Source organism: Pelecanus crispus, chromosome 19, assembly GCF_030463565.1.
Source record: "Pelecanus crispus isolate bPelCri1 chromosome 19, bPelCri1.pri, whole genome shotgun sequence".
Taxonomy (NCBI): Eukaryota; Metazoa; Chordata; class Aves; order Pelecaniformes; family Pelecanidae; genus Pelecanus; species Pelecanus crispus.
Window position 1 is genome coordinate 4994634 of NC_134661.1, and position 24343 is coordinate 5018976.

General features: G+C 47.1%; 1 protein-coding gene across 8 annotated transcripts; it reads right to left on the minus strand.

Annotated features, from left to right (window-relative positions):
• Positions 1-537: 537 nt before the first annotated feature.
• On the minus strand, positions 538-23542 carry TBCEL (tubulin folding cofactor E like). Of its 8 annotated transcripts, none has more exons than XR_012831763.1 (9): positions 22947-23140; positions 19419-19568; positions 17006-17145; positions 13679-13860; positions 12355-12611; positions 9479-9605; positions 8920-9036; positions 3271-3798; positions 538-1177 (listed from the first exon to the last, which is right to left on the minus strand). XR_012831763.1 is itself a non-coding variant. In XM_075723375.1 (9 exons), exons 1-8 carry the CDS (start codon positions 23035-23037, stop codon positions 3480-3482), a joined length of 1383 nt encoding a protein of 460 aa, XP_075579490.1. In that variant the 5' UTR covers positions 23038-23140; the 3' UTR covers positions 538-3361; positions 3466-3479. The 8 variants fall into 8 exon arrangements, 5 of the variants coding, with proteins under 5 accessions (XP_075579490.1, XP_075579494.1, XP_075579489.1 ...); XR_012831762.1 differs by having other exon boundaries at positions 538-2765; XR_012831761.1 differs by having other exon boundaries at positions 2551-3798.
• Positions 23543-24343: the final 801 nt, after the last annotated feature.

The window sequence follows — 24343 nt, forward strand, 5'->3', positions numbered from 1 at the left end:
GTTACGAATCCCTCCGAGGGAGCAGAGGACAGTCGCCATGCCGTGCATATTCATAACATCACCAGTCAGGCGATCCGCCTGAAACATCTGGTCAAAACACGGATATTCAATAGGAATGTATCCAAAAACACAACGGCACAGCATCTAATCTCAATTCCCGGAGCCGTGCGACACTTTGGTATATAGCTGTCACCTAATTCCTTCTGAACCAGGTGCTTTTCCCACTGCATAGGCTGCCCGCGGCAGACTTTTATGCATGAACTAGCGTGAGCAACAACAGTTCTTGACAAAAGTAGCCCTCGGATAGAAGGACACAAAAGCTAGAGAAGCTTGCAAATCTATTTTGTTTTCTCAAAGGAACGCGACAAAACCAGGGACCTTTTGCTAAAGCGGGTATATGCCGACAACACTGGGACGCAGCCCCCCGTGACATCGCATCGATTTAAATCAAACCGCCCGCCCTCTCAGCACCCTCCTGGATGCTCAGCACCCATTGTTGTCCCCAACCCCCCCACTCTCGCTCAGAGCCCTCCCCTCTCTCCCCAAGACACGGTCCCCTGTTAAGCGGTAACATGGCACACATACAAGACTCTTTCCCAAAAGGTATTACAAAAGGAAAGCGAGCCAGCTGGGGATATTTTGCCACATCGGTTGCACGCCATTTGGCCCTACTTTTCAAAGTCAATCATCTGGACGCATTAACTGTCCCCGGGTTTTGGATGTGACTCTTTCTCCTTGGGAAGCCAACCAAGATTTTTGTTTTCCACCCCACGAGTGCTCTGCTAGCTGCGCAGAAGGTGAATGGCTCGAGACCGTCGTCCAGAAACAACCTTCCCCCGACAAAGTGGCAAGGCGGCGATATCCGCACCGTGACTTCTGCTGACGGGAACAGACCGGGAGGGCCAGTTTGGGTGATAGCACAAAATCCCCGGCAGCTACATGGCGCTTGTTGACCTCGTACGCCAGCAGGTGTTCTCTTTTTCCATCTTCCAGTTCCCACCAGGTCGGCCGTAAATAAAAGCATGATTTACCGACAGTTCTGAGCCGGCGCGGTGACAGCGCCGTTCCCTCTGCGGACTGGCTACCCTTTTGTGGGCGAACAAACTTACAAGCGCATACTTTGGTCTTCTTTTAACATCCCATTCAATTCTTTAATGGTCTTTGTTTATTTCCTTCTCTGAAACCGAGACATTTAATTGTGCTGAGGAGTTGGTCAATAGTTATAGCATCTCATTAATACCAGTTACAATGCCATCAATATACCCACATAGGCAATTACTGCTCTACAGAATTAGGTCAGAGATACTTTTGCATCCCTGTCAGTCCCTTACCTCTGACTGCAGCGACTGAGGGATAACCTTCTTAAAGTGGAGGTCAAGGGGAGAAATAGGCTTCTAATATTAAACAACCATATCTTCATAAAACTTTGTTTTATAACAAAATATCTTATTAAACACAACTTTTCCTATGTGTATGTATGTATATATCATACAGAAGTGTTGGCTTAAGAGTTCTGCTATCAGGCAGCAAATGCCTTTCTCTGCCCAAATGGAAAATACATCTTCCGTAAAGCTCTAGCTTATAAAAGCGTCATCTTATGTTACACTGCTGCCGTCTCCCCGCTCTTTTGTTTGATGGGTACCACGGCTCCGCAGCTACGTGCCGCGGCCTCTACACTATCTACGGTGAGTCTTGCTCCGTTTCCTATTGCTCGTCTCAACGGGGCCAGGAGATTGACATTTTTGGCAGGGGGATGAGGCACAAATTATTAACTTGTCTTAAATCCTCCCATTTTTATTCATTACTCTGGATGCGGAACTATTCCCCTCTGAATGGTCCCCACATCCTGAACCTGAAGACTACGACATTATACTTCGTTCCCTCCCCATCCTCCCCCACCCCACAACCCAGGTAAAATATGAAGAGAAATACATAACTCCAAGAATACAAAAGGAGCTCAGTGATGTGCACAAAAGCATCACGGGAAAGAAAGTACGTGTGGGGATAAGGGAGCGTTTCAAAATGAAGGTCAGAAGTTCATGTGTAACTAGAGCCCTCACTGCACCGCTTCAAAAACTTTTATGCAGCTGCTTATAACTAGGTAATTTGAAAAGTCTTCCCCTTGTCAGGGGGACAGACAAACAAGGAAGGACACAGGAAAGTGAAACGAGATATAAAGGAGGGAGGATTTCATCGCACAAGAAGGGGAATCTGCTGTACAGTAGAAAACGGGGGCTAATTTCAGCAGCAGCACGCGATGCCTACGAGGTGTGTGTGGGGGGAAGCCAATAGAGATAGTGAAAACCTAGACAGCAAAAACCTGCTTTACAATAAACGTGAGTCCAGTTGCTTTGTTACTCATCTTCTAGAAACTGATCCGAGCCAACACATTCTCCTAGTTTGGACCCTAAGCAGGGACCCCACAGCTGGGGGCCCCCAGGGAAAGTGCTAGGTTTCATTTCTGATGCAACAGCAACAAACGCAAACTTCAACTGTACTCTTACTCTCTCCCAGGAGAGCAATTTTAGCCATTCCACTTTCAGTACAAACCGGTACGAGGTTAAGTGCATATCGGAGGATCTCTTCAGCATCGCGGGGATGAATCATGGCCAACGGGGGAATCTGCTCTTCGACCCCTTTTTGACCTGTTACTCCAAGAGCCCTTCCAACGCAACGCACATCCGCCGCCTTCCAAAATTCACTTTGCAACGCACAGAGCAAGGGTCCTTTTGCCTCCAGACTGCCAGTGCTACAGGTTGCAGACACTATGCAAGATGGGTACAGAAATAAAATCCCCCCCCAAAAATCAGAATAGGACAGCGTGGATACAGAGCGTGCGTTTTGAAAATAAATTGTTTCTTTCTAATAGGGTCTCTTTCTTTCCCCCATTTTGTGCACTCATACAAACCAAACCAGTGGAGTTAAGTGGATGGATTAAATACCTGAGCTCAGAATCAAGCAAAATACTGTTTTAGATCTTTTCAGTGAACTCGAGCGCAACAAAAATTGAGACAGCACCCAGCTGCAAAAAAACACTTCAGCAAGCTCGAGCCACAGTTGGATAGCTAGGCCAAAGGGCGCTCTGGTGGAGCCAAAACCCCAAAAATTTAGAAAAAGGAAAAAACAGGTCAAATTCTGCACCCAACTATCTTCTCCCTTACGGGCCCCAGCATTCTTTAGCTTGAACAACTGACCATTCATGCCAAATCACGAGTATACCGGACCATCAAAGAAAACATCAAGGTATTGCACACTCTGAAACACACGCACTGAAGTCAATTGTCACCTCAAGGTCGCCTGCAGTGGATGGTGGGCATGGTTCTCAGATCAGGGCACTCCCTCGGGACTACAAAATTACCTGCTACAGAACACAACCAAACCTCAACCAACCAACCGAAATAAAAACCTTGCAAAAACTCCTTAATGCATGTGTGGGGGCAGGTGTGTGCACGTGTGTGCACTCACAAGGTCAAAAGAGGCTATTTCATTCTGGGCTCCACATAAATTTTATCTCCATCCCGAATGCCGTAAGAATGCAGTGCTCGTGAGCTGTATTTCATCTCCTCGGGACCAAAGGGAGCTTCCTGGTCCCAGTAGAAGAGCAGCATGTTGCTTGTTGACAACTGCACTACAGTTTTTAAGTGCTTCTTCAATTCTGCCACAGTCTGATCGAGACGGATAGACATCTCTTCCACCTTATCCTGGAAGTGAACCTCGACCTTCACGCTGCTCTGCGGCCGAAGATCCACAACTGCCAAGGGCTCCAGCTTCCCATACTTCGTGACCAGCTCGTGATACCTGAAAAATTAAACAAGTCCAGAGTTACGGTACAGCTGCTGGTATGGCCAATGCAGGTTTCACAAGTCAGTTTCTGTTTCACTTTAGGATACTACCCCTCTTCAGTTGCAATCATCCAAGGATGCTGCTAGGTTGCAAAGTATAAACAAACATCTGCACAGACAGTACAGTGACTGGATGACAAGAGGGTAAGCACAGATGCCACAGCACGATTCCTCTAAAGCCCAGAACTCTTTGACGAGAGCTAAAACCAGAACCCAGACAGCAGTGAGCTGTCCTCATTCTCCATGTCAGTGACTAGCTGGCATATGGCTTTTCCGAAACATCTCTCAGTTTAACGGGCACTTCGCTCAAGGCGGGAAGGATGGATGAGGCTCCCACAAGAACAGAACGCTGCTGTGCTAGCATTCAAAGCCCGTAAGTGCACGCCTCTCTCCATACAAGTCTGCCGCCCAGCAGCCACTAAAGGAAAACCCCACCTTTCTTCTCCATTTGCCACCAATTCTCTCACACTTTGGGGAGCTGAATGTTCCTCACGTGAGACAACATTCACCCCAATTCAAGTCTGATGACCTGAAGAGACATCCATTAGGAATAAATCGGATGGTATGAGTCCTGTTTTCTCCCCTGACAGCAGGACACTTCACAGACCACACAGCGTTTCTCAGGCAAGATGCTGAAAAGGAGAAAACAAAACCCAGAAAGCCTATCCACTCCAGTCACCTTGTCTCACAGTCCCCGAGCTGCATGTGGGGCCATGCATGTTTTGCATGTGGCACCAACATGAACCCGAGTGAGCATCCAACTAGGGAGAAGGTATCTAGCTGAGGAAGGTGAAGTTATCACCGACCTGAGACGTTCCAGTTGACTGCTATCAAAACAGCTTCCTGAACAAAACTGAGCAGCGAAGCTGTCTATGGGGCTCCTACATTTTCAGAAACCCCAGCCAGGGCTGCAGTGGGATTTGGAAGAAAGAGGGGACGCTACACTTGCAAGACTCTGCGCCTCCTGCTCCAGTGAAAACACTTCACTAAAGAGTGCCAGAACCAAGCTAGTGCTCACACAAAGGATATGACCCTCAGTCTAGATTCCCAGTATCTGTGGCTTCATAGCCTGACCGATTTTCAGACATTCCTCTCTTTTTCCAAGAGGCCAGCTAGTTCCAAAATGCTACACTCCACTGAGCACCGGATCACCAAGATCACCGAATCAAGGTGAGCTGCCGCACGGTTTGGAAGCTGACAACAAACAGGGGACTTCTTGCCAGCTGATCCTTCACACCTACTCTAAAACAACATAGGAATTTTACTCGCAGAGCCACGCACTCCACCATCACTTTCTCCTTGGAGCCAAGTTGTCTGACTGTCCTTCACAAGGTCCGTCCTGGGGAGCCATCCCCTGCGATGGAAAGCCCGACTCACCCTCCCGCCGCCTTCAGCGGGTATCGCTCCGATCGGGCAAGGCTACATCTCCCCTGCCTGGCTGGGAAAGAATCGAACAGCAACACAAAACACAATGCGATTGAAATGACAAAGACCGAGAGCTGCTGAGAAAAGGTAACATTTCAGAGGCCCTCCACTATGCGCTGTACAGAAAGCTCTTTTTGTTCCCCATCCGAGTCTGAGCTGAATGCGATCGGTGCTGTGTCACGAGAGCTGATGGGACCTGGCAGGCTGGGTGACCCCAGGGAGTCCTGCTGAAGGCAGGAATGTTCCTGGAGAACAGCAGACCCTCTGTCTGCCGGGAAGTGAGGTAAGGGCCACAACACACTAGGATTTCCCCAGTCTCACAGACAAAATGAGCCTTCACCAGGGCAGAGTGTCCAAAGTCCTGCTCTCACAGTCACCTGGGTGAGAGGATCAGCCCTATTTCTTTGGAAAAGCCATTAGTGCCGAGAGGAGACAACACGCTCCCCATATTTTACCCACCGGGCTACTGCCCGCAGTAAGAAGGAGCGCTAGCCAAAATGTCACCGACTGGGAGGATTTCTTTGCGGCACAGCTTCTGCTGCAAACCAGCAACAACTTCTCACGTGCCGACCAGAAGTACTGCCATGATTCATGCGCTAAGGGAAACTGCAGTGAACAGCGCTGATGGTGGGAAGAGTATAAAGAGGGGGAGAAATTTCAAGCAAGCTGAAAAAGATAAGTACAACGGGTGGGCTAAGATTACCCAAACGCATGCTGTAAACATGCACAGGTTCAGGCAATATTGTCTTAAATTTTCTCATGTCGAGGAAAGGCAGAACAAGCCTTGCACCTTGCTCCTTGTTTGGTAGCTGCAGCCTGCAAAGACAGTCTGAATGACTGGCTTCCCTCAAATCAATAAGGACAAAGGCACACTGCTCATATGGTTCTTTTGTACCCCGATAATAGGCACCCTGGTGACTTTTATAATCGCCCCTTGCAGCCTGGCAGACACTGGCTACCGGAGAAGAGGACACTGAAGAACTGAGCCTGTCTAAAAGTGTCTGTGATACTCTGCAGATAAACAGCAGACCAGACAAGCAGAGGACTCATTAAAAACCCACAGACACAAAGACGTCACTCAAGAAGACAGCCAATATTGGATTGTACACTCGGCGCTCCTTTCTAACCCACGACATCCAGAGAATAAAATGATTCTGTCCATTTCCCTTCCTTTCCGATCCCTTCGAGCTGCAGCCTGTGAAGACACGCAGTGCAAACAGGGGGGTTTGCCGTGAGAGAGCGTGCTGTTCGCTTATCGCACGCTACACCTCAACGGTCTTGAGGGGTCTGCTACCACTCGTAAGTTTTCCGTGCCCAAGTGTGTCCTCTTTCTCTGCTTGAGGCAGCACTGCAATGCAGATGCCGTACCCCCAGCAACAACATGTATGCGTCCCAATTAGATTCTAACTACAAACCACCTTCAGAGACACCACACCAGATTTGGGAGCAAAGAGGAGGAAGCTTTAGCAACAAACACACACAAAATCCCTCTGCAAAGAATGCTGGGTTTCCCTTCCTACAAGGGCTGCTGCGTACGAGTCCGGGAACCGAAACATGGCCCTTGGCACTAGGGACGCTCTCAGCCATCTACAGCCTCGTTAGAAAATAGTCTGGAGCAACACACAACTCCTCCAGAACTGAACAACCCTCTTTAGTAGCTGCACAAGTCTCTTGGTAACACTGCACAGATGAAGGGATTCAGACAAAGAGCCCATTGACCATGAAAAGGACAGTAACAGTGTTTAAAGGTTAAGAAATCAGAGGGGGAGGAAATTCTCTTGTATTTTACCAAAATAGCATAAAGCTAGCATGTTGGTCAAGATCAGCCCAGCTTTTTTGGATGGGTGAGATATTAGTAATTCCTTACACGAGCTCCGACCTGGAAACCGACCCTAATTGTGGCACTGTGTAACCGTGTGGGTGCACACAGCCTGTTCCCAAAGTCCACGTCCTAACAGTAGCATCACGAGTCTCTGAAGCTATAGCCCACCGTCTCCTTCTCAACTCTCAACATGGGTCCTGGACATGCAAGGCACCCGTCACCCCAAGACCCAGAGACGCAAGTCCGGCAGGAACAGGTTCAGAGCCTGCCAGCCATCTATTTACCTTCTCTCTCGCGCACAAACCCTTCCTCCTGAGCTGAGGGTGGCACACCTGTTCCACCAGGATCAAAGGGCGAGCGCGCCTTAGCTCCCCTCCCAGCCTGCAACCAAATACACCACTGTCAGCACGAGGGCATGCCCTGCCTTCTCCCAGATGGTTTTCCAGGTCAGCCCAAGCCCTGTTTGCCAAAGGGCAGGACTCCACTGCAGCTGTTGGGCTCAGCTGCCCTGCTATTCTGCCCTTCTAGAGCCACAAACATGGACACATGAAACAGTTTTCTTAGGAATAAAATGTTACAGAAAATAATCCATTTTGGGAGCAGCACTGTGAGCTTGCAGTCCCCATCTCCCCTGTCCCTTCCTCTCCTCTGCATTCTCCGCCTCCACTGCTATACCTTCCAATATTTGTTTCAATTTTTTCGCTTCAAGGGCTTCTAAAATTACAAGCCAGGATTTGTCCTCAGAAAAAGGCACAAGAGGGATCACCAGCTGTCTTGTCTCCCTGACTACATTAGTACCCTTTGCCTCTGAACTGACCCCAGTACGCCTTTAACAAATACTATAATCGCTGGACCTATTAGTATTCATGCACAACGCCATGCCCTCGTTCCCCATTCCAGCCTTCGCACGCCCTTACTGTATTGGCAGGTCACATACACAGTGCTTCTGAAAAACAAGAGACATTTTACCTAAGGGTTAAGCTGGGGGAAACACCGGCCAGCCAACGCAAACACCGGCCAGATTCCGTTTGCACCTTTATCACCCATACCAGGCCTTACCTTTGACCTTCTCTACCTCAGTTTCCCCCCGGACACACACTCTCTTGTCCTACCCCCTTTCTGTAAAGAAAGGGCTATGAAGCTTTATTGTCCGAAAAGCGCATGAGGGTCCTAGGGCAAAAGGCACGTAAATGCAGTGGCTTGATGCTCCATGATCCTTCCTCAGCCCATTAAGAAGCAGTAAGTAGACACTGGTGCAGGGAAGATACTGACTGAACAGCATCTGTCAAAGTTCATTAGTTTACTAAGATTAACAGATCATTGGGCATATTTTTTTGGCAAAGAAACACCATCAGACTTGCGATTTGTGGGCCTGAAAGTGAGGGGACAGCTTCCCATCGCCAGTCACATTCCACACACCAGATGGTCAAGAGAATTAGACGCTCTGGCCTGGCACCAGAGAGCACGATCTGTACTGGCTTTTGGGGACTCCCAAACACAGGTGGATTATGAAGCTAGCCATTGGGGAGGCCAGGAAGCAATGAAGATCATGAACCGAACAGTCATGTTGTTTAATGGCACTTGACGCGGACACTTTTAAGACCAAATTTGACTCAGAAGTGATTCTACAAGTCATCAGACAACACTCTAATATAATGACATTAACTAAAACAGATTGAGGAAGGCAAGACAGGAGGAAGGCGAGGAATGTTTTTTTCATGGAACAGCTAGCCCTGATTTCCCATGTAAACATCATCCGTTTAGTCACCTTTCCTTTTGCCTCATTGTCCTTCTGCCTGTGCTCTCCATTCCACGACAAAGAATTCATACCTGAATGGGACTTCCTCCTCCGGGAACTCCATATAATATCGGATGAAGAACCGCTCCGAGTCCTCTCGCTCCCCATCGGCAACAATGCTTCCATTGAGCTTGACGATAGATGGCAACCTGTGTGCGTACACCAAGAAATACAGAAGAGAAACCCTGACAGGGCGACTGACAAGACAGTCACCATCAAAAGCTATGTGCCACAACATTAACACCAGGAGAGTCCTCCTAAGTAGCTTACGCCTTGGTCCCCTCAAGAGAGAGGGCAAGTTCCATACAGTTTCTCCAGGCACATTCAAAACTAAGCATTATCATTTCACCACATATATGCATCGTATGCACAGGCATGTATGAGAGTCAAAAAATTCTCTGAGAAGTCAAGAAGTTAGACGTAACGTTTCTACTACTCCGACTTTCCCACACAACAAAAAAAAGCTCAAATCTTTCTGAGCATGAATTCATACAAAACCCATCTCCTAACAGCCTCTTCCTTCTATTACCTGCTCCCAGCTATTCCTTGCCATGTAACGCTTCTGCTGAGCGGAATAAACAAGCAACAGACCTGGCTATTAGCAGCTTCCTGCGTTCCTCGGTGGTGTACGACTGCAGCAAAGGGATTCCTAGCAATTTCACTTCCTCAAGCTTGGGAAAAGAGTTTAGCTTGTCAATGTCCTCCCAGCAATGCAGACCTGCTCGGAAGAAAAGACTTGCTTAAACAAGCACAGGTAATACACATCATGTATCCAAGATAATCAGATGCAGCCAAAGAACATATGTGACAGGCGACCATCAGCTGCTGTTTCTTTGAGAAGTTAGCTTTTTGCTCATGACATGCTGCAAAAAATCTCCTTCATTTGCTTACAAGACAGAGTAGTTTTAATTCTCTCATGCTGTTTTGTAAATCTAGAAGGATGATCTCCATGGATGATTAGGGAGCTTAGTTTTTTATGGACCATTCAGTCTTTGGCCTCACTGCTGAGGACTGACTAGCATCAGTTATGATGGCTGCATCTACAAAGGGACGCTGCCTTAAGTAGTATTAAAGTCACCAGGACTTCTGTCATTCTTAAGTGTCACTAAATAGCTATCAAACGGCATTACCTTGCACACATGACCACCTTGGGTCCCATTTCCACTCACGACCCAATGGTAAAACAGTCCCAGAAGCCATCCAGCCATTTAATGAAAAAGGCTTTAACTCAGTTTCAGCCCCCTCAAGACCTGACATTTGGGATAACAAGGCAAGCAGGGCAACATAAAAAAGCTGAGGATCGAGCAACAGTACAGCCCTGATTATGTGGCAAGATCAACACTACTTGTCTTCGCTTCTCTTTGCTGCAACTGCAGAAACATTTACCGTGACGCTTTTCCGATGACTGTTCCAGAAGCTTACACTGGCAACACGAGTTATAAAACTGGTTGCTCCGAACAACATTCAACAGCTTCACCCATACAGCACAGAAAATGTGAAAAAACAGAACAATTATCAGTTCAAACAAAATCAGGGGTCTCATTTGAGCTAAGCCCGTCAGGAAATGCAAAGTTCAAGGCCAAACCGTGTCACAACCACAACTCAGAAGAAGGGGCTCTTTTCAGAGCAGAAACAAAACTCCTGTATCATGGTACTGCATGCGAGGTGTGCAGAAAGAATTTCCTTTCCCTATAGCTCTCGAAACACCTCTGCCAAGGTCACCTATGCCTAAAGCCATCCCCTGGGTATCAGTATCAGCCACACAGACAAACCGAGTAGAAGTTTGTGATGGGAGGAGAACTCTTCTGCCTGATCTCTGGGGCACAATGTCACCAAAGAGTGCCTGGTACCTCTCTGAATCACGCTGCTCTGAAAGGGCCAAAAAGCTCTTGTAGCTGGGAGAAAGCTAGTGCGGAGGGACAGCCACCTCTGAAGGAGAAACTGCTGTCAGCCATGGCATCCACCTTGGCAGGAAAATCTGTTCAACCCCTCATGACCCCAGTGAGCTAGAACTTCACTAAAAATCATTATCTTTAGCTCATCTGTGATCTCCACTAAGCTAAAGGAGCCTGCAAAAAGAGGCACCGGTTTGGAGTCTTCACGTGACAGAATTTTGGAGTGCAGCAGCTTTCCCTAAAAAAAAGTGAAACATGCTCCTTGGGATTTCTATTTGACTTTCAGCTCCCAAAACATCAAAAAGCAATACAGAATCCAGAGTTCTTAAATACCTGGCATCAAAATTGCACAACTACTTACCACAGGAGCACTCGCTCCTCAGTGAGACAGTGCTTTCAAATCCAGCTTAACAGGCTTTTCTTCCTCTTTAAAAGCTTTAAGCTTTTGTTATAGGGATTCCTGGATGCGTACATTGCAGAGCATGTTAATAAAGTACCTTCTACCTTGGCTAACACTTAACTATCGCTTGCACAGTATATAAAGCTGTAAAGACCAAAAGATGATGATGCATTAAGTACTCCTGCAGAAGAACTTCTGGCGTACGTGTCGTCTCACAAAGACGTCACAGCCTTCACGAGCTGCCCTGCAGCTCCCTCTCTTGAGCGCAGGGTACCCTTCCCGATATGCCAAATGCTTATTCTCTTTCTGGAGCGTTGGCTGAAAATTCTCTGGGGTTGAAGTGTAAAAGCAGCCTCGAGCATAACTTGTGGTGAGCTGCTAATAACAGCACAGATGACAGACAGCTTTTGCTGGTAGATGCTTGGCCCTTACATGCCACATACCTACACATACACTCATTTTACCCAAGATAAAACAGGGAATTAAAGGGAAATGGGATTCTTTCATCCCCTCCGCTGCCAGACATTTGTTTATCCCTTCCCCAGCCAGAAGCACCTGAGGCAGGGACAGGAAACAGAGGGAAACTACTAATGTAAAAAACCTTTGCCAGCTCATTTTGAATAACTGCCAGTCCACACTACTCTGACTCACCTTTCAGATAATGACTAACTACCAAAAGCAGCAGGTAAAGCCCACAGAGATGGGCAAGTTGATTGCCTGTTTTCCTCTCCTAACGCTACATTCTTCAGGTCAGCGCACTTCAGTACACCTGCTTGCGTGGCCCTGCATTAGCACCATTAGGAAATTGGACTTCAACATGATAGGGCTGTTGGGACTACATTTATCAACAGCTTTTTGATTCTGCCAAGAAGCCAGGATAGATTGGGACAAAGGTCACTGGGCATTTTCATCTCTGCTACAGCAACAGAACTACCCAAACAGTTTAGCCTCTCACTTAGCACTTCTGCCTTCACCTGTCCCCTCTCATAGTTTGCAGGAAGCAATGCTGACTGCAGGCTACTTACTGCTAACCTAAGAAGCAACCACCCCAAGGCCAAAGCTTCAAAGAGCACAAAGCAAGCGTGGTTTTCACCTACTCAGGAGGAGAGACTCTAGATCAACCGCTGTCACCTATGCTGAGAACAAAAAGCGCACTGCTTCCAGGCTCTCACCTGACTTGTGCAAATTGATGGAGCGCAGGTTGGGGAACAGCCTTGCTAGGGAATCTTCCGACTCTTCAATGGTCGTGAGGTTGTTGTTAGCCAGAATAAGTGTGTCCAGTGATGGAAACATAATTCCCAACTTTCGAATTTCAGTCCAGTCTTGAAGATTATTGTCAGTTATGTGGAGTAATTTGAGAGACTGACAGCAAACCGGAGAACAAGACACTGTTTCATAGTCGTTAAGGCACAGGAAGAGCTCCTCCAAGCTGCACAGGGGAAGAAAGATCATATCATCATCTCAGCATACCTTGAGAAATGGCTACCCTCTTGGGTACAGCAACATGCATATGTGATTTTAACATGATTTTCTGTTAACGGCTCTTATGTGATTTGAAACCTTAGTGCAGAGAAGACCTTTGAGCACTCCAAACGGAGTGTTTCAACTACATCTCTGCTCCCATCTGTAAACTTCCTCTGCAGACAAAAAACACCTCTAAGTGTTCCCCTAGCCTCCCAGTTTTAATTGTGTAACAGATTGCTCGGGGTGGTGTTCCACATTTGTGCCCAACAAGCCACCAACCCAACTCCAATGGGGATTGGTACCTGCTCTCAATGCTCACCACTTAATTTAAAAAGGTGTTTTTATACAACACGGATGACGCTTTTTTCCCTACGTCACTGGTTCTGCCAAAGATTCCTATTGAAGAAAGAACAGGTCCCACTAAGTTTTCAGACAACTAAACTAGCTCTCCTAATCCCAGGGAAGCATACATTGGCCACGCAGGATATACTGCTGTCATGATCTCCGCTTACAAAGCCATACAAAGAGGAATCTGTTATCAAAATAAAGCCACCGAGGACATTCGGGGAAGCAGAATGCCACTGCCAAGGTGGACCGTGGCCAAGCCACAGAAATCAACACTTTTACACAGAAAAGCACGATGAAATATTACTTGACAAGAGGCCAGACCCTCAAGACTTACACCCCATTCAAAAGCTATTAGTACAGGTATGCAGTGCACCATTCATTCGGCAGCGACTCAGAGGAAAGCGTGTCACCTCCTACATTGTTGGGGCCATTACCCAATCTCTGGTATTTAGATTTGGACAAGAAGCCCCGGGCTTTGCAGCACCACACAAGTTCAGCTTTTAAGACAATGCAAAGCATTCACCTGACCAGTTCCCAAGCTCCCAAAGAAAAAAAATCCCTTTTTCTCTACCAATCACGTTTGCATCCTCACACCCCTCTCATCCCTCACCATGTGACTTGATAAGCCAGCCTTGACCTGCGTGCAGTGAGCACCCCTTTCTATGCCCCACTCCCCATGCTTACTCTGGTAATTCCTGCAGGATTGTGTGGACTGTTTCCCAGGAAGCTTTGCTGTTGTTGAGCACAAGTTTGCGAACACCAGCGAAAGACCCAGCACACCTTCTCTCTAAAACGGACAAACTGAGAGGGTTGGAACTCAAGTTTAGAAACTCCAAGTGGGGAACGTTGGACACAATTTTACTGACCTAAGTGGGGAGGGAAAAAAAAAAGAGAAAAAAAGAAATGCGTATCAGGCAGTAATCGGACCTCGTGCAATAATATCCCGTCTCCTAAAAGGGGGCCCTTCGGAATCACCACAAGCCAAAGAAATGACATGGGGAAAAAAATAAGGCTTCTGGATAACTACCTGTAATTCATACTCCAGCTATTCACTGATTTAGATTGATTGATTAATTGCTCATTCGCCTCAACAGTTCATTTAATTACACTCTCTGAGCAGCTTGATAAGAGAAAGCCAGTCTCTAGGGAGAGGTCATAAAATCCACCTCAACATGAAGCTTAAGCAGCAGCACGTTACAGGAGCCAGCGTGCTGTACCCCTCTTTCAGCAGGGAGGCAACGGGCACGTCTCGAGTTTATGACCAACACTGAGCACCTGCTCGGCTTTCCACTGCTCCTCACTAGCCACAGACCTCGCCATTTTGCCCAACATAAAAGACAGATAGAAGCTCACTGTACGCATACAACTAATTTCTTACTTGATTCCATTACTCTGAAAACAGCAGCTGTCTTACAATCAATCCAAATGTTCAGGTAACTCTGCTTGGGGCTACTTTCTCTTTTTGTGCGTACAGATGTGCACCTGAGGGCAAATTAGCAGAGAGGTAAGGAAGAAAGATCAAGAAAGAGAAAGAAAACCCAGAGACGACGACTGCACAGCTCTGGAGCATGGGATACATAACTGATCATGTGATCAGGGTAGGCACTGACCTAGATACTGCTAATACACAGAAAGATATGGGAACATGTTATTTAGACAATCAATTTGTAGTCATCTAGTAGTAATGATTAAGAGAACAGAACAGCCAGGCAGCATCAATTTGTAGAGAACACACCATGTCAATCTGATTTTCTTCTTTGACTGGGTAACTGATTCAGTGGGAAGTAGTTTAAGGGAATGACAGCTTCTGACGCCATCCACACACCAGTCACATAGGCAAACTGGGGACTTATGGCACCCAGGATAGCACTGGAAGTTAAGAGTTCAATACAAAGCTAGCAGACATACCAAGGGAGTGTTCTAGCAGAATACTACTCATGACGTTTTCAATGACCAGAGCAATTGAACGCTATGCGTTTTCTCAATCTATGGGTGATACTAAGGTGGGAAAGGCTGCCATCATATTGTGGTACGAGACTAGAGGCCAAAGCGAAGGCATCCGAAAGAAGGAAGTTCAGTTCAAGGACAGTCAAAGTACTAACATTCAGGGAAAAAGACATTCAACCAGGAAATAATTACAAGTCAGAGAACACCTGGCTAGAGAGCTCCACTCCACAAAGCGATTGGGATGGGAGGGGATGAGGCAGACCATGACATACACAGGTCAGTAACAGGGCCCAGTTGCTAGCAAAGGGCAATTGTCTCATGCACAGGTTGAATTCAAGTGTTGCATACGTGATGCCGGAGGAAGTCTGCCTCACTTTGCACCTCATCTTAGGTGATGTCATGTTTTGGGCACTACGCCTTAGGAATGAAGTAGACAAACTGGAATGACATCACAGCAACAAAAACAACACAGGATTTAGAAACAACGGCCTACAATAAATGATTGGAAGAACTGGATTTTTTCAGTATTATACTAAAATAGGAAAAGGAGACATGAAAGCTCTTCTTTGTGCGTCTAAAAGGCTGTCATATAAGGAACAGCAATGAATGCTCCTCCACACCTGCTGAGACCAGGGCAGGGAGCAATTGGCTTAAATTGCAGCATGGGAGACTTAAGTTACATAGTTTAGACTACGAGGTTATTAGCTAAGCATGGGAACAGGTTACCTGGGGATCTGGAATCCCCATCACTGGCAGTTCTTAAGAGTCAGATATTTATCTGTTGCGGATGGGCTATGAAAACTTAATCCCGTTTCAGAGGAAGGGGCCAAAGTACACAGAAAGCCTTTCATTTCCTGCTTTACTGTGGCTCACGCAGAAGCTGGCAAATTGTGCCATCCGGGGTAGCCTAAGCAGACTGAACAAATAGCAGGGTGCAAAGCATGCAGTTTACGAGTGACAAGTGTATGTGCAGCTCCCCCAGCTGCTTACCAGACATGAGGCCAGGCCCACTGAGAATAAGAGGCAGAACAGGGAGCGGAGAGGCAGCACCTCTCTACTGTGGGAGGGGGCCTTTTGGGGTCAGAATAAAACAAGTCAGGAGACACCATCCCAGTTCTTAGGAGATATGCCCTCAGTACAAAACCATCTTCCCTGGCTCTAATCTCAACAGACAAACCTACGATCTCTCTCCCACTTGCTGAGCTAATTAATACCTTCTAGGCTACCAAGGGAAAAACAGAAAGAGGGAGACCTATCCCACATCTGACCTTGTGACCCCCGTGCCAGAGCTGGGACATTTCTGCAAACACTATGTTCACTACCTGTTTAAAGACATAGGAGCTTGATGCAACACAAACACATGGTAATTTTTGTGTTGCACGTCCTGTTCTTTTCCACATACTTCCAACAATAAAGACTAACATAAAAGCAGAACATAAGCCAGTGAGGAACTGTTAACAACACTTGAACAGACTGCGATTGTTTTACTCATATTACATTGCATTTATCTAGCATATTTCATCCAAGTACTTCAGAGGATTTTATAATAGCATTTAGCATTAATTAATGAGGCCTCAGAAATATCCTTTGAGGTAAATGTTATTAACCCTGTTTTGCAGATAAGGAAACAAAAGTGGAGAGAGAATAAATACCTTGCCCAGCATCACAGAATCGGTGGCAAAGCTGGGAATCAATTCCCATTACTCAGACCTCCTCAGTTCTTACTCTGTTAAAAACTGCACTGCTCATTAACCTCTTGATTTTAGAAATGCCAGTTGTGGTGCTTTGCACCGGAAAAAAGTATGTATTTGTCACCCACAGGCCACGATCATAAGTCACGAGATAAAAGGAGTGAAGTGCCCAAACGGATTAAATTCATCACGTTTGTTGCTCAGTTGTTGTCAAAGTAAATAAGCATCAGCTTCAAAGATGAGAAAGAAGGCACAAAAAATGGAAACCTCTCTCCTTTAAATGAACAAAGTACTCTTATAACCTGCAATACATCTGCAGTCATGGTAATAGCCCTCAAAGTTATTCAGAAAGGTGCACATGTAACCATTTTACCTCATGCCAGTCTTCCAGTTTATTGTCAGAAAGATCTAGCTCAGACACATGAGCACAGAAGGCAGCGATTTCATTCTCATCCCCTGCACAGGTTATGCCACAGCTGTTCAGCACTAGCACGCTCGGAAGGTTGAGGCGATCTGAAACAGCGAATAACAAAAGATGCCCTCTGGTCAGCATTGCATTGCATTGCTTAGTTACAGAAGGTAACAACAAGTACAAGCATGACATTCAGCAAAATAAAAGATCTACCAGTAATTCCACAATTTACACGTATTTAAGGATCTCACGATAAACACGGATTTTATGACAAGTGACCAACACCAATCAAGAAGCCTTCTTGTGTCTAAACATGAAGTACCACTCAGTATCAGTGCTCTTGAGTTACTCCATGCATTTCTGTCCTCACCGCAGCGAGGATGGGCCAGTCCTTTGTACTTTATAGTATGTCTCATATCAGTTCTTGCAAGAACTTACGCTCTTCCCCAGGCATCTGCAGATAGGGTACAGGACTAGGTAGACCGTTAATTGCACAGGCAGACTCCCTTATCCTCTCATACTTAGCCCACTTGGGGTTAGGAACAGCAAGAACGTATTTAAACATTTCTTTTCTAAGCTTTCCCTTTTCAACAACGTAGAACGTTTAGCATTCCTACATCCTGGAAAAACTCAGGTCTCTACTCTGCTTTTTACGTTTCTGCTTCGGTTTTGCTCTAGTTCCTTCTCATACAGGTAAACGTTCTTGCAGCCATTTCACAGGCAAGGAGTTGGATCTCAATCACAGCCTGATTTGCTAAGGCCAAAACATGACAAAGCTAAAAGCTGTGGATTTCTAACAGGAAACCGTTTCAACACAAGAAATCCACATTTAGGCAAGACAAGCCATCAGTCTTACACCCTTTCACATACAATACAGCTCTCCCACCTCTGTGGAGTATCAAAATCTGTTCAAATTTAACAACAAGCTTTTTCCTAAGAAGGTGGCCCTTCTTCTCTCTCCTTAATACTTGACAGCTACATGACTACAAAGGGATTCTAGCAGCAGGCAATTATCTGCAGCGATCTGAGTTTTCAAGTTTCCTGGCTCATTAGTGTTCAGCTTCCTTCAAGGATAGTGTTGTACTTTAGGAATTAGTCATGACGTACTTGTAAGTCATGTCTCGGTCACATTTCAAGACTCATAAACATGTGCCCTCTTTCCAGCACCCAAACAACTCAGGTAAGCGGGTGCTCACACACAGGAGACAGGGCAGTGACTGAATATTCCATCAGGCCAATTTTCTGTTCATATTAATTTTGAGTGACACACAGTACGTTTTATCCTTAACTGAACTCAGGCCCTTTTTTTCTCCTCTGTCAAACTCGGTTACTGTAAACTTCATTCAGCCAACTTGCACAGCTATTTTCCCCTTTGGGGCTGGTTACAATACAAATTGACCTGACGGAAATTCAAACTACACTTACAGATCAAGATGGACAAGAGGTTACAGAAAGACGGGGCAGTTCTGGTGGGATAAATGTGAATCTCAGGCAGAGAACAAGACGCTAACATCAGAGCATGAGGGAAGACTTAAGGGTGTCAAATGGATCCAGTTCAAAGAGCAGGAAATAGCGACACAGATTCTGCAGTCTAGGAGGCTCAAGGACATACATGAGCGGCACAGCACTTCAGACACACATCTGTCTGAAACTCCCTCAAGGCAGTAAGGTCAGAAGCAAAGGAGAGAGGGGATTTTTCTACTAGGTCAGCATAAGCACGGTTAGATAGCATTTGATGCTTTGAGAAGAGAGCCGTAGTAAACCACGAATTCATCTGAATCACTTGTCACAAAAGAAGCCTAGCTGGAGATTCAACAACTCATCGCTTGGCTTGAAATATGGCCCACTCCTGTGTAACACCGGACTCCTTCTGTACCTGCAGGCATTGATGCAAGTTGATGGCACTGCGTGACACCACTAGCATGCGGACCAACCTCAAATTTAGATCAAGGTGTTGTGTATTTGTTAAGCCATCTCTGTCAAAATACATGTTGTGGCAGCCACTAATAAAATAGTTAGTATCGCCAGTCTGAAGAAAATAAGCTCCAGGGGCTGCTGAACCCTCAAAACTCAGCACTGCACAGTGCCTTATTTCCATCTTTCATTGACAGGATTCTGATTCTGTTATGCTGGCAGTGACAGGGGTAGGGAAACTTACTTGTTTTTTTACAGCAACTGGTTCAGTCACTAGATCAGCTTTCTGGTTTTGTTAGATTCATCTCTCAGCTCTTCAGTAAGAAATGCATTATAAAACATCGTCATGTTTCTTTTTCTAGTCAGTTCAGGGCAATTCTTCTTTCAACATAAGCAAGAACAACCAAGAAACTGATCCCACCCAGAACCCCATGGAAGCTCAGGAAGACCAGAGCCCTACCTTTCATAGGTGAACCCTGCGGAGTTGCTGGGACATGCACCCCCATACCAGGTCCACGACGATACGGGAAGTTCTCGGGGCTGTATTTCTCACAAAGGACTTGCATGAAACTCCGTCCGCTGGGCTGGTCCATGCTCCCTTCTTGGACTTCTAGTTAATGCAGAAAAAAACAGAGTGTATAAACAGTCAGCAACTAATAATCACCTCCAGTAGTAGCCCTTGGGAACACAGGACAGAAAGTGACCAGCCAGGTCACGGTACTTCTGAACTACAGATTAGTCTAACAGGTCATATTTCAAATTCAAGATTACAGTAAAACATTACCTGAAAAGAAACCAAAACCAAACAGAGGGCCCAAACTACACAAACGTACTTTCAATCATACCATTACAGGCCAAGTACAAGACCTCCTTGCCCCACGTGCTCTTCCAGGACAGTTCCCAATATGCCCCATGCTGCAAAAGGTGACTTCTGTACCTCACAAGAGGACTGTGAGATATTCATAGATATTCTCAAACACATTTCTAGGGCAGCAAGAAGGAGAAAGAGCAAAGAGCTGTTTATGAGTATGAGATTGCTCAGGTGTTTTCATCCTTTAACTTCCCTTATCTCTAACCTGGGACTTTCAGTCAAAATCAACTTTTTGGATGGGGAAAAGAAAAGGAAGAAGAAAAAGGACCCCCAGCTCCCTAACTGTTTATAAAGAAACACTATACAAAGCAGGTTATGGTTTGGTTTTTTTTAAAATCAGGCCAATGCTGTAAACAGTCCGGAGCTCAACATCCTCTGCTAGCAAGACTTCCATCAGTTGGCCCACAGGGCGTCATGGAAATACCCGAGTTTGATAGTAAGTTCACTCAGGATATCTCAGGGCTCTCATCTTCACTGAGAGCAGTGGCTCATTCAAAGCAAGCTTTGGCCTCAAATGGAGCATCGCCATTTTTCCTCTGACATTTGCAAAGAACTACAGTTCTTCCGTCCTGCTTGCAAACCTGGGCTTCTAATTAGAACACAACTGCTGCGTCACGAAACACTCTCGAGCACATACGAGCACATCATCTGGCCAGTCCAAAAAGCAAGTTTTGCCAATTCAGTTTTGCAGCTGCTTCATGTATCTGGAAGATACACATGCCCTTCCTATCTACGCACATCACAGAACAGGCCAGCACAGGAAAAAGGACTCGCCACATCGCGGGCTGCTGACCTGCCTAGAAAGATACCGAGTGTCAGCTGAAAATATATTTGGCACAAAGATACTGCGATGGTCGGCGTTCTGCTGTACCCTAGATGGAACTAAGCTTATCTGTCCTACTTTCCTGCGTGTACTCTGAACTTAGTATTTTATAGCTTTCTAGAGTCTTTTCTCCTATAAAGGAGTCAGGCTTGATACACACACAAAGGAATGGAACCACGTTGCTCCCAGGTTTCGCAGAGGTCTTGTAGTCCAAAGCAGGGCGTGCTACCCGTCACAGACATGGACGAGAGATCTGCATCCGCCCGTTCTAACAACACAAGGCACAAACTTGCAGGAATCAACTGCAGATTTCCAAAAGCATACGATTAGTTGCGGAGCAGCATTTTCACTTAGTAGTGCGTAATTACGTTTCTAGTATACCAGCAAAACCCAGCTCACACAGATATGTACATTCTGCACACAAACCTGCACCTCCAGGATGCCATACTTTTGAGTTCATGGCGGGGCCACACATATGTCAAAAGCAATGTTGCTAACCAATGCCGAATTAAAGTTTCTGCCTGCTGCCGTAAACTTTCCTTTAGATTTGTTACAGGCAAGAATAGATATAAAATACTGAACCAAAGTGATTTAACTAAGATTCAGGTTCCCTTTGCTGAGAATCACCTGCTTAACAAGCTCTAATTTACTTCTTCATGAGCAGACTACCTAAAACACCTCTATCACAAAAGACTTTGGTATAATAAGAAGCAAGTTGACTGATGCCTGTTATAATTTTTATATGATATATAAAGTTTACATGTCATACATAGGGACTTAAAGGATTAGTCTTACTTAAAAAAAAGAAACCCCACACCTTTTTCAGCCCTCAACAACTTGGTTGATTCATATCTCAAACTTAACTTCATGTCACTGGTCTATCTAGAATCAAAAAAGAAATCCTCAAATGAAAGTTTGTGTTAGGAACAGGCATTTAATTTTATGCTAAAAAAACCACTGCATGCTATAGAAATAATTTGCATTGACAGCCAAGGCTTTAGGCCGAAAGGCCTCATTCCAGGGTGGTTTGGGAGCTCAGTACTGTAGGACAGACAGATACTGCTTTCTAAACACGCATGGAGACCTCCTGGCCTGGACACTTTGGAACTCCCCCATGTATAAGGCTTTCTGTCCTTCACATTGCTTTTCTATCAACTCCATTCCTCTTTATCTGCTGAGCAAACATCAGCTGGACATTCCACATGAGAAAGTCACCTTACCATCACACTAGAGGCAAAAACCCCATGTTTCCAGATACAGTATGAGAGCAATCCAGAACTGAGGAAAAAAAAAAACCCTAATGACATTTACATTAAACAACTTTGAATCACAAATATTTTCTTTCTCAAGCTTTACTTTTGCCCACCAATGCCATAACCAGATGACAAAAATGTCAGGGGTTGGGCAGTCACCTTTTCAACTTCCCTTCTCGTCAGATTTGACATTCACTATAATCATCTGTCATGCACGTGGCTCCTCTGAATCACTACAATTGCTTGAGAGCAAGGATTGACAGAATATGCAAAGAAAGCATGACACATTTCAAGTGAACGTTGTCTGTACAAGGGCAGGACAGGATGATTTGCAAGGTGCGCATCTCTGAACGTTTTCTTACTGACTGCATAAGGAACAATTCATATCCTAAAATAACTTTGGGTTTTCTAAACGACAGCATGGATTGCAAAAGATGCACTCAGTCTTTGAAAGATGTCAACGAATAGCCTTTGTTGTCTATATTTAAACGCTGCGCTGGAAGGCTACAGCCTCAGTGACATACAACATGGCAAGTGTCTGCAAAGAAGAGCACGACCCTGACTTGAGATCCAAGGAAAACCCAGCGGGCTGCTGCAGCTGATGGGTGAAGTGAAAGGAGAATACTAGAAAAGACATGAAAAATATTTCTATCCCAGTGCTCTAAGCTGACAAGGAGAATAAGAGACCGCTCAAGAGAATCACATCATTAATGACATTCTAATGAATACCAGTGCCACCCGAACGCCTTCAGAGCAGGTCCTAACCAGTCACACACCAAATGCATTTTGACATGTTTGTGTGCACAAAAAACAAAGCGTAAGGAATGGATGCGACAGAACAAACATCTGTCTAAACGAAGCTGGTATGTCCTTTTCCTAAGACATGATTCAGGGAAATTATTTTTGAAGTAATCTTGAGAGACAGATGAACAAATGCTACCAGGGTAGACAGACTGGCCCTCCGAGCCACCAGGGCAAGCTACCCACGGACGCGAAACGCTGTCAGCGTCCTCGTCAAAGCAAGCATAACTACTTGCTCACCCACCACAGTACCACGCTTCTGGAAGCAGCCAGTGCTAATGGCAGGGACTGTGGCGAGGAGATCGGAAGCCGCACAAGAGATGCCAGGCATGTCGCTTAACGTGCTTCTGGCCCGGACTCTGACATGACGCTACTGAACCAGCAATCCCCTCAGGGCTGCCGGAAAAAACAACTCGGCCGCAGGAGTCGGTGGGGCGTCCGTCTGTCGGTCCTTGCCTGCGCTGCTGGGCCCCACGGCGGGGTACGACGTGCGTGCCGGCAGGCCGGGGTCCCCAGCCGCGGACCCCCAGAGGCCTGCCCGCCGCTGCAGCCTCCGCCTGCCTGGCCGCCTCGAACGCAGACGTTAAACTCTCCCTGGCCGCCCTCGCACGGCCCGGCCGGGCCGGACCCCGGGTCGCCCCCCGGTGAGAGCGGCCTCCCGCGCCCCGGCACCGCGCCGCGGCCGCCGGCCCCGCCGCGCAGCAGGCTGGTGGGGGCCGGTGGGGGCCGGTGACAGCGGTGACAGCCGCGGCCCCGCCCGCCCCCCGCCGCCCCCTGCCGCCCCCTGCCCCACTCACCCAGGCCCGGCGGCCGCGTCCCGCATTGACCCGGAAGCAGCTCCGCGGCAGCCCAATATCACGTGACGGCCGCGATCACGTGAGGGGGGGCCTGGCCGGCGGAGGCGCCCCCGGTTGCCATGGAGACGGCGACGCCTCCTCGCGGCCCGGTCCTCCCGCGGCCCGGCATGCACCGCGGCCGCCTCCCCGCGGGGCAGCGTCCTCTGATGCCACCTGACCTCATCGGTGACGTCAGACAGGGGGAGCGACAGATGACGCCAAGATCCCCGCAGGCCCGGGGTCGAGCTCTGGGGCCTCCCCAGGGGCCGGGGTCAGTCCCCGGCCGGCCCCGCGCCCCAGAAACCCGCCGCCGGGGCAGCCCTGGCTGCACAGCGGTACATGAAAATTGCAGGCCGGTACATGGCGCGTGTTCTCGCGCCCTGCAGCGACTTGTCCGGCAGCTGCGCCCCTTTGCTGGCGGTGCCCGGCCCTTCTTTACCAGCTTGCCCATTTCTCGCCTCTCTACTCAGCAGTGGCACCATCTTTTCTGCAGTGGCTGGTCACGACCTCAGAAGGATGATAAAGCGTGCAGGGAGCAAGGCCGTGGCAGACAAACATGCCTAGCAATGAGCCTGCTTGGCTCCCCGTCTCCATCCTTGCCGGGATTACATGATAAGAATCAGAAACTACCTGTAACGCAGCCTCTCGTTCCTGCCGCAGGTAGGGAAATTCGGAGGAGAGCTGCATTAGTCATGGCTGAACAGCCGCAGTGCATCTACACGCTCTCCCCAGCCTGTAACCTCATCAGGACAACTTTATCCTTACTTACACACCCCGATTTATGCGCACTCCACCGAGGCA

What these genes read in the sequence shown, in the direction of transcription:
- TBCEL (XM_075723375.1), bottom strand. Translation starts at nt 23,037, where the DNA reads ATGCCTGGCATCTCTTGTGCGGCTTCCGATCTCCTCGCCACAGTCCCT. An exon ending in GAAGCGTGGTACTGTGGTGG is followed by an intron (nt 19,569 to 22,946) that starts GTGAGCAAGTAG and finishes TGCATTAACTAG; the next exon opens with AAGTCCAAGAAGGGAGCATG. An exon ending in CATCAATTTGCACAAGTCAG is followed by an intron (nt 9,606 to 12,354) that starts GTGAGAGCCTGG and finishes TCTTCCGAGCAG; the next exon opens with GTCTGCATTGCTGGGAGGAC.